Genomic DNA, 10000 nt, shown 5'->3' with positions numbered 1-10000 from the left:
TGGAGAAAAACTTCCACAAGCCAGATCTCCAAAAGCGGTGCCGCGAACTTGGACTGCCAAGGGCGAACTCATTAACGTGATCCTCCAAAAATGTCAACCAGAACTTCAAGAATCAGACGAGGACCCGGCCTCTCACCTGGCGACCCACCACCACCTCCTACACCCCCAGGTGACCCACGACCTGTCCCTGCATTAGCTGGTGACCCACAACCAACCCTTCCATCGAATGATGATTCGGAGGCAGTCCCCACACCATGCGGAGACGAACCTTCAACCTGTCGACCACACAGTGATTCGGAGACAAAGCTCTCGCCGTGTGGCACCCTGCTAACAACCTCTCACCGTGTGGCAGCCTGCTAACAACCTCTCACCGTGTGGCAGCCTGCTAACAACCTCTCACCGTGTGGCAGCCTGCTAACAACCTCTCACCGTGTGGCAGCCTGCTAACAACCTCTCACCGTGTGGCAGCCTGCTAACAACCTCTCACCGTGTGGCAGCCTGCTAACAACCTCTCACCGTGTGGCAGCCTGCTAACAACCTCTCACCGTGTGGCAGCCTGCTAACAACCTCTCACCGTGTGGCAGCCTGCTAACAACCTCTCACCGTGTGGCAGCCTGCTAACAACCTCTCACCGTGTGGCAGCCTGCTAACAACCTCTCACCGTGTGGCACCCTGCTAACAACCTCTCACCGTGTGGCAGCCTGCTAACAACCTCTCACCGTGTGGCAGCCTGCTAACAACCTCTCACCGTGTGGCAGCCTGCTAACAACCTCTCACCGTGTGGCAGCCTGCTAACAACCTCTCACCGTGTGGCAGCCTGCTAACAACCTCTCACCGTGTGGCAGCCTGCTAACAACCTCTCACCGTGTGGCAGCCTGCTAACAACCTCTCACCGTGTGGCAGCCTGCTAACAACTCACCCATCACTCGGCAGTACTGAGACAGCTCCCACACCACCATACCGTCTCGGAATCAACTCTGCTGACTGATGGTCCGGAGTCAGCCCCGACGGCACCTGATGGGTCACGATCAGCGCTTCTCCCATCTGCAAACCCACTACCAGCTTCACCAGCTCCTCCAGCACCAGCTGACCGCGCTCCAAGCCTCTCCACCTTCCGTCAGCAGGCAAACACGTCCCTGACATCAGATGTGCGGCCTCCACAAGCTACAATATTACTGAGGAAAGCGACGCTGCACAAGTTGATGTGCGAAAAGTAACAAAGGTGATCGCAACCATTATGAAGAAGCTCGACACAAAAGACTTGGAGATACAGTTGCCGAATGCTGAGATCAAGACAGCTTTTGCAGCAATAGAAAATCTACAAAAACGAGTCAGAGAACTGGAGCAGCAGACGCAGATGAGGAGCAACCAGTGCACCCAAGATGCAAATCCTACATCTCCTACTGGCTGTCTTTTGCTCTGGGACACTAACCTGCGCTCAGACCTAACAGCCACCTCCTCAATAACAGCCACCTCCTCAATAACAGACACCTCCTCAATAACAGACACCTCCTCAATAACAGCCACCTCCTCAATAACAAAGACCATCATCGACGCAAACTTGGACCTACTCAGAAGCTGGGTGAACGAGAAGCTAGATCGAATTCCCTCTGAGTGTGTGATCTGTGGTGGGCGTGTGTGGCATTCTCCATCATGTTGCCTCTGAAATAATTTTAGATAAATTTAGGCTTTTTGATTAGTGAGAAAAATACTGATATGAAAATTTTTGTATATGAAATTGTGCCAAAACCACTGTCATAAGAAGTGCAAACCAAGACACGGGATTACAATGAACATGTAGGAAAATGAAGCGAAGCAAACAGTGTGACAATTATGAAAACAGTAGCCTCATTCAGACTCGGCACTGGTGACGTTGATGATTTGTGTTTTGAGACAAGTGACAAGTTTGAGACAACACCTCTCCTCTTAAACAGATTAGGAATTGTAAAATTACTAGGCGCCATAAACAACCAGTGTGAAAATTTGCACCTCTGCTCAGGCCGCGAAAATATCAAAAGAAACTGTATCATTTCCAATAATTCACCTCAACACAAACACACAAACAACATTCACCCGAAACCAACACCACCCACTTGTGCACCTGAGCGTCGTGCAGCCTTCCACCCACACCCACCGTGGCAAAGCACCAGCCTCCTACCACTTCAACCACCCAAGGAGGTATTTCTCAACACCCACCTGGCGCAGCCCCCATCCTCCTCCTTCAACTACATGCGCCCAGTCAGTCACCCTCCCCCAGCCCCCACCCCCACCAGGTGCTTTATCCTTATCCTCATCCCACTACACAGGACCAATGGGCAGCTCCCCGCCCCACTCCAGGTTTGGCTCACCAAGTCGATACCTTGAGGCCTCAGAACACTGTTGGGACACAATGGAGGAAGAATTGGGATGGTGGTGGTGGTGGTGGTGGTGGTGAACACACGAGACACACATCATGGAATGCTGGACATAACCATCGGAATGAACATGGGCAACAAACTACAACACTTGTTCTGTAGCTAGCACAGGACAAGAGCAGCACCCGCCGCACCTACACAAGACACTGGCGAGGTTGTCACAGGTGCGGAGAACACAGCCACCACCAGGCTAGTTGTAGGTTCGACCATCGACTCAAATGTTTCAATTGTCATCGGCCAGGACACAAACGAAACGCTGGTAATGGCCAGCGTCACAACCCACACGACTCTGGCAAGGAAGGCAAGGCCGAGATCACTGTCAACGGAAGGAACAAACTTAAGACAGAGCATATTAAACGCCCAGAGGTCTTTTGGCAAATAAAGATGAGATAAGATCTTTTAATTAAAGGGAGTAAATACTGATGTCTTGTGTGTCAGTGAATACACGGTTGTCCCTTAATATAAATGACAAATGTATTTCCATACCTGATTTTACAGTGTTTAGATGTGACGAAGGTAGAGGTGGAGGTGTATGTGTTTATATTAGAGATGATCTTAAAGTGACCCCGGTGAATGTAAACATTGAAAGACCTGAAGGTGTGGGGGATGCATGGGTCGCGGTACAGCGCCAGTAAGCTCCCAGCTGTCGGTGTTGGATGTTTGTACCGCCACGCCAAGTCTCTCACCACACTTCTGACTATATTGCCCAATGTTTCAGAGTGTATATCTTTGCGTGACAAAACATTTTATGTTCTTGGTGATTTCAATGATAATGTTTTACATGTAAGTAGTAGAAGTTAAAGCAAATACTTTTAAATACTAAGTTGACGCAGTTGATAGATAAAACCCACGCGAATTGCTCCTACTTCAGCTACTCTCCTTGACATTGCGATTACAAATAAACCTGAGGTAGTGATGCACTCCGATACGACCCTTGTCATGTTGGTGACCATGAACTTACAAGTATTACGATCGACTTACAGAGACCTAAGCGTCAATCTGTCGTTAAAACTTCGTCAATTAAAGAATTATTCACCTGAAATATTTAGCAGTCTACTGAAAAGTGAATTAGATTATTTCAATAAAATTTTCACAACAGACAATGTTGATAAAGAAATCAATATATTCAATGAACACTTTATTAATGCCTAGATGCCTGTGCACCTATCGTGACGAAGGAAATAAAGAGGCCTTTCGCTCCGTGAATTACTGATGACCTGAAAGTAATGATGCAGGAGAGAAATGCAGTCCAGCAGCACCTAAAAATGATAGAGGCAACACAGACCTACAAGACAGATGTAATACTCTAAAAAAGCAGGTCAAGAAAGACTCTTCGTGACACAGAATCACAGTACAACAATCGTAGACTTGAGGAGAGCAAAGGCAATGTCGCTGCTGGCTGGAGCATAGTGAAGGAACTCATTCCTGATAAAAAGAAGCATTCAGATGCAATAGCGAACGAAAATGAATAGTTTACAGAAAGTAGAAGAATACAACAAGTTTTTTGCAAATGTAGGGAAATAACACTTGAAAAATCTCAGCACTACATAAGCAACAGTGCCATAAAACCGCAAGTAGATAAGTTGAAGGTGACTAACACCAGCGGCATGTTGCGACCCTCGCCTACAGACAATGACACCATTATTCTTACTATAAAACACATGAAAGAAACCACTCATTCATATGGTTCTGATGGAAATCCCAAAGCGTTTTATGAGGGATTCCCTCCCAGTCATAATCACACACATGACTTGCATCTTTAATGCCTCAGTAGTGGGTGGCGTGACACCAGTTACCTGGAAAAATTCTATTGTTGTACCAGTTTTTGAATCAGGTGATGCTGATGTACCCAGTAACTACAGACCGATATCACTGTTACCAATACTATCTAAGGTTGTAGAAAAGTCATTACTTGACAGCTCACTGCATATCTTGAAAGCAATAGGCTCCTCAGTAATACACAACATGGCTTCAGGACCTCTTGATCAACACAAACGGTTCTCTTAACTATGACCAATAAACTTTATGAAAACATGGACAACAAAAAACTGTCTTTAATAACATTGTGTGACTTATCGAAAGCTTTCGCCAGTGTTAGCCACGATGTGTTGCTTGAGAAATGTATCAGTCTAAATATTGATCCTTTCTGTTTCAGAGTTATCTTGATGAGAGGACACAGTCTGTACGTATAGCAAACTGTGTGTCTAGCAAATGTGAAGTCACACACGGTGTTCCACAGGGATCTGTACTCGGTCCTGTTCTCTTTTTAATTTATGTAAACGATCTCTCACCTTCTATCTCAGACTGCCTAGTTATTCAGTCTGCCGATGATACTCAGTTCATTCACACAGGCACCATTGAAAACATTAATGATTTCGTTAAGAAAAGTGAAACAACTCTAACAGAAGTCAAAGAGTACTTTCACCTCAATGGTCTCATGCTGAGTACGAGTAAGACACAGTGCGTGTTTACTGGCACCAGAGGACTCGTGTCAGATCCCGAGTGACACTCATCTTCATGTTGGCGGAACCACCATTGTACCAGGCACTTCTGTCAAGAATTTCAGCGTGTATTTTAACAACTGTTTGCAGTTTGACTCACACATTGCCCAAATTTGTAAGAAAAGTGCTGGGACAATAATGTTTGTTAATCGTATTAAAGAAAACTTTAGTAAACGTATAAAGAATGATGGTCCTGCAAACACTGGTTCTAAGTATCATTAATTATGGCGTAAAGATTTGTGGGAGTACGAGTTTAACTCAACTACAACGTGCTCAAAAGATACAAAATGTTGGTGCAAAGGTGGCGCCAGGCGGTGCTGAATACGAGAACACGTGACGCTGTGCATGACAACTCAAATGGCTCAGGATAAAAGAACAGTACAAGTGTGAGCTTACAATGAGTATTTACAATATTATTAACAAAAATGTACCTAGCTGGCTGTTCTCATTACCAGCGATGAGAGAAACACTCACTGTGAACACTAGACAGCAACACCAACTGCACGTTCCCAACACAAAAACTGCTATAGCTGAAAGATCAATTTTCGTAGCAGGACCAAAGTTATGGAATTGTCTTCCTTAACATATAACACAAAAAATTCTTTCCCTGCTTTCTAAAAGGAGCTCAAGAATTATATAATCAACAGTTGACTGCTCTAGTTTTATTACTTGTGTGTGTGTGTGTGTGTATGTGTGTGTGTGTGTGTGTGTGTTTTAAGTATCTTGTCACGTTTTTTATAGTTTTGTATATTTTACTTTCTTTATTATTATCTCAATCTTCACAATTTGTATATTAATAATCATCAACACGACAAATTATTTCATAGTGCTATTTATTATTATCAATTACTTATATTATGGTGCAGTTAAGTGATGATACTGGTGATGTAACTGTACGGTGAATTACACACACTGAATAACCATTGTAAAATAAACATTAACTTATGAATCTGAATCCGAATCTGAATCTCTCTCTCTCTCTCTCTCTCTCTCTCTCTCTCTCTCTCTCTCTCTCTCTCTCTCTCTCTCTCTCTCTCTCTCTCTCTCTCTCTCTCTCTCTCTCTCTCTCCATCCTTCTCTTTCATTCCTCCATTTTCCCTCCTTTCCTCTCTCTTTCTTCCATTTTCCTCCATCTCTCTCCTCCATCACTCTCTTTCATCCATCTTTCTTCATCTCTCTCTCTTTCCTCCAGTCCTTTCTCTCTTCCCTCCATCTCGTTCCTTCCCTCCATTATTCTCTCCTCCTCGTTTCCTCCCTTCTCTTCGTATCCTTCTCTTTCTCTCCTTTCTCTCCATTTCCTCTTCTTGTCTTCCTTCATTCCTTTCTCTCTTTGTTTCCTCTCCTTCCCTTCCTTCTTTCCTCTTCTTCATCTCTTCTTTTTCTTCTCGTCTTCCTCCTCTCATTTTGTCTTTCTTTCCTTCTCTTCCTTCTCTTCCTCCCTCCCTCTCTAATCTTCTTTCCTCTCCTTTCTTCCTCCTTTCTCTCTTCCTTCTTCACCCTATCGTCTTCTCCTCCTCTTCCACCATCCTCTTCCTCTTCCTCTTCCTCTTCCATCTCTTCATCTTTCCTTCTGTCTTTCTCTCTTCCCTCCTTCCTTTTCTTTTCTTCTCCCTCCTCTCTTTCCTTCCCTCCTTCCTTCTCTCCATTCCTCACTTTATTAATTTCTCTTTTATTTTCTTTCATTCTATTTTCCTTTCTTTTTCCGAATAATAAAGTTCCGATAAACGAAAGTCCGGATAAACGAGAGTCCGGATAAACGAGAGTCCGGATAAACGAGAGTCAGGATAAAACGAAAGTCCGGATAAACGAGGACCGGATAAACGAAAGTCCGGATAAACGAGGATCGGATAAAAGAAAGTCCGGATAAACGAAAATCCGGATAAACGAGAGTTCGGATAACTGAGACTCCAGATAAACGAAAGTTCGGATAAACGAGTCCGGAGAAACGAAGGTCCGGATAAACGAAAGTCCGGATAAACGAGAGTCCGGATAAACGAAAGTCCGGATAAACGAGAGTCTGGATAAACGAGAGTCCAGATAAACAAAAGTCCGCATAAACGAGTCCGGATAAACGAGAGTCCGGATAAACGAAGGTCCGGATAAACGAGGTGTGGGTAATTGGGTAAATGGAGCAGTCGCTTAAGTTACCTTAATTTACCGTAGCGCTTAGAGAGAGAGAGAGAGAGAGAGAGAGAGAGAGAGAGAGAGAGAGAGAGAGAGAGAATTAAAACAAACAAATAAATATAGAGAGAAAATGTGCAATCAAGGAAATTACATTAGAGAGAGAGAGAGAGAGAGAGAGAGAGAGAGAGAGAGAGAGAGAGAGAGAGAGAGAGAGAGAGAGAGAGAGAGAGAGAGATTAGGTACATAAATATTGGGAAAAAATTTCTAATCTACTAAATTACATTTCTGAGAGAGAGAGAGAGAGAGAGAGAGAGAGAGAGAGAGAGAGAGAGAGAGAGAGAGAGAGAGAGAGAGAGAGAGAGAGAGAGTTATCTCCCCTCCATCCTTTTCCCTTTCTTGCCTCCCGAAAGATAAATTGGCTTCACTATTATTTTGTTGATGGAGATAACACACACACACACACACACACACACACACACACACACACACACACACACACACACACACACACACACACACACACACACACACACACTCGGGATGGCCTGGGTTCGAGTCCCGGGTCAGGTCAGAAGTCTTAATGGGACCTCTGTACAGTGTGGCTGCTGTTCACCTGCCAGTCATTAGGTACCTGGTGTGAGTCGGGGGCCGTGAGCCGCTGCTGGGGAGGACACACACTCTGAATAGGAAAATACACAAGGGGCCTCACCATCCTGGCCTGCTGTGGTGGGCTGCCCGGCGCCACCTGGCAGCCACAGTGTCACTTGTTAGAGGCTTCCCCACGGATGTTGTTTACTTAATATGTGGTATGTGCGTATGTTTGTGTGGAAGTTAGGGTATAGTGTAGGTTAGGTTAGGTTAGGTTAGTTAGGTTAGGTTAGTTAGGTTAGGTTAGGTTAGGTTAGTTTAGGTTAGGTTAGGTTAGGTGTTAAGTGTACATAATGCTTCACTCCCACGCCAGCAGATGTACAGGGGCTCTCAGTAACCTCTCCTGTCTTGCGCTTCATCTTATTCTCTTCCACTCATCTCTTTCTCTCCTCAATGTTCTCACATAAGTTGCCTTTGGTGTCCCTCTCCTTGTCCCTTGAGGTGTCCAGTCACCTGTTTGGGACATTGTACTGTGCGGCTGTAACGTGATTTGTGCCACCCACGGCTATTCTTTCATCACCATTGGTCCACTGGAAGGGTTCTCGTGATATATCTGACAGTTAAATTGCTAAGTCTGTCTTTCCACCTTGTTCCCATTGGCTCATAGTCCGCCTTGCACCTTTATTCCGAACGCTAAGAACTTTTTGGAAACTGTTTCATTGTTTTATCTTCATCGTCTGTTAATATGATACCCTGCTTATCTTTCACTGGCTTCCCGTTACTAGGTGTGACTGCTTCAGATATTTCATTGATGATCTTATGAGCGTGAGGTGTGGGTGCACCACTACTCATATTCATTGCTACGTCACATTCACCTCCAAGTTTATCTAGTCTCTTTTATCTCATTATTTTCTTTTTAACCTCACTGTGTAAACTCCAAAATTGTAACGAGATAGAGCACAGATGTCACTAAGCTGGCATAAAGATGGATTAGTGTGTCATCTCAGCCTGTTAGACTTTAATGTTTTATGAGGTGCACCCTTTGCTTGGCACTCCTGTTGTTTAATGTTTCATGAGGTGCACCCTTTGCTTGGCACTCCTGTTGTTTAATGTTTCATGAGGTGCACCCTTTGCCTGGCACTCCTGTTGAAGACCCGTTTCCAGCTCTCCCTCTAGACTCGTCCTTACTTGACACAGTTCCGAGATATCTCAGGTACTGGCATATTTCAGTTTCGTGTCCCTTAATGGTTAGTCACTGAACAACACTAAATTCATGGTGTATAATTTCTGTTTTTCTTTTAATTAATGGCAAGACCAACTTTTTCAGATACTGAGTCTAATCTGTTCAGTAAGTCTTGGAGGTTTCCTTGTATGTGAGAGAACAGAACTGCATCATATGTATATTCAAGACCACAAAGTTAATTCCCTTCAGCCCAGTTAGTTCCATCTTCTTTATTGTTGACTGTTAACTCTGAGATGCAATCCACAGCAACGGTAAAAAGAAATGGTGACAGCACATTTCCCTGGAGCACTCCACTCTCTGCAGCAAATTCTTCTGTAAGATCTCTATCAACATTAACTTTACATATGCTGTTATAATGAGTACATTTTATATCAATATAATTTTCAGGCAATCCACAATGCAGTAAAATTTTCCACAAATCTCAATGAAGACTGTGACAAGCTTTCATGATGTGTAAGTGCTGGGCCAAGTGGTTTTGTGAACTCATTACTCTGTTGTGAAGTGTGTGGCATCACTTCCTCTGCCTCTCCTCACACCTGCTTGTTCATGTCTCAATACATCGCCAGCTGCCGCCTCTGTTTTAAGTGTGATCACGCGGAGTAAGTTCAGACACGGGGTTGTGAGCGCTGAGCCTCTGTAGTCACCACACTGAGACAAGGCCCTCTCTTTGCCAGTTTTAGAAGTATTGAACGTTCCTCCTCCATTTTTTTTTTTGTGATGGTTCCTTGCCTCCACGTCACATTGAAGTCTAGTTACCATTGGAGGTGTTTTGTCTTCTTCCTCTTTCAGTATTTTAACAGTAATTCCATGAGATCCACGAGATTCACAGGCTTTTAAATTCTTCAAAGCATTTTTTACTTCTATAATTATATTTTGTAAAGATAAATCCAGTGACTGTTAAGGATCTGGTATATTTAATTCATTTTCATAACCACGATCAGGCAGTCTGTTCACGACCTCACTGAAAGCTTCCGCCCATCTCTTCTTATCTTCAAAGTCTGTTAATATGTTGCCCTGCTTATCTTCCACCGGTCTTCCATTACTAGGTGTGACTGCTTCAGGTATTTCATTGATGATCTTATAAGCGTGGCGTGAGTGCACCGCTACCCACATTCATTGCTACATCACCT

General features: G+C 44.2%; 2 protein-coding genes across 2 annotated transcripts in view; both read left to right on the top strand.

Annotated features, from left to right (window-relative positions):
- The window catches only part of LOC135095482 (UPF0746 protein DDB_G0281095-like), a gene marked incomplete at its 5' end in the record, with an annotated part of 16002 nt that extends 15091 nt beyond the window's left edge, over window positions 1-911 (top strand). The window contains 5 exons of the mRNA XM_063996330.1: window positions 1-169; window positions 353-406; window positions 498-551; window positions 701-754; window positions 846-911. The exon at window positions 1-169 is cut by the window's left edge and continues 8 nt beyond it. Coding sequence (XP_063852400.1) covers window positions 1-169; window positions 353-406; window positions 498-551; window positions 701-754; window positions 846-911 — 397 coding nt within the window. The remainder of the gene's footprint in view (window positions 170-352; window positions 407-497; window positions 552-700; window positions 755-845) is intronic.
- The window catches only part of LOC135095578 (glutamate receptor ionotropic, NMDA 2B-like), a 163004-nt gene that overhangs the window by 8368 nt on the left and 144636 nt on the right, over window positions 1-10000 (top strand).

The sequence above is a fragment of the Scylla paramamosain genome, chromosome 49 (genome assembly GCF_035594125.1).
Source record: "Scylla paramamosain isolate STU-SP2022 chromosome 49, ASM3559412v1, whole genome shotgun sequence".
NCBI lineage: Eukaryota > Metazoa > Arthropoda > Malacostraca > Decapoda > Portunidae > Scylla > Scylla paramamosain.
The sequence above is the reverse complement of the archived record's forward strand: the minus strand, read 5'-3'. Positions and strand labels throughout refer to the sequence as shown.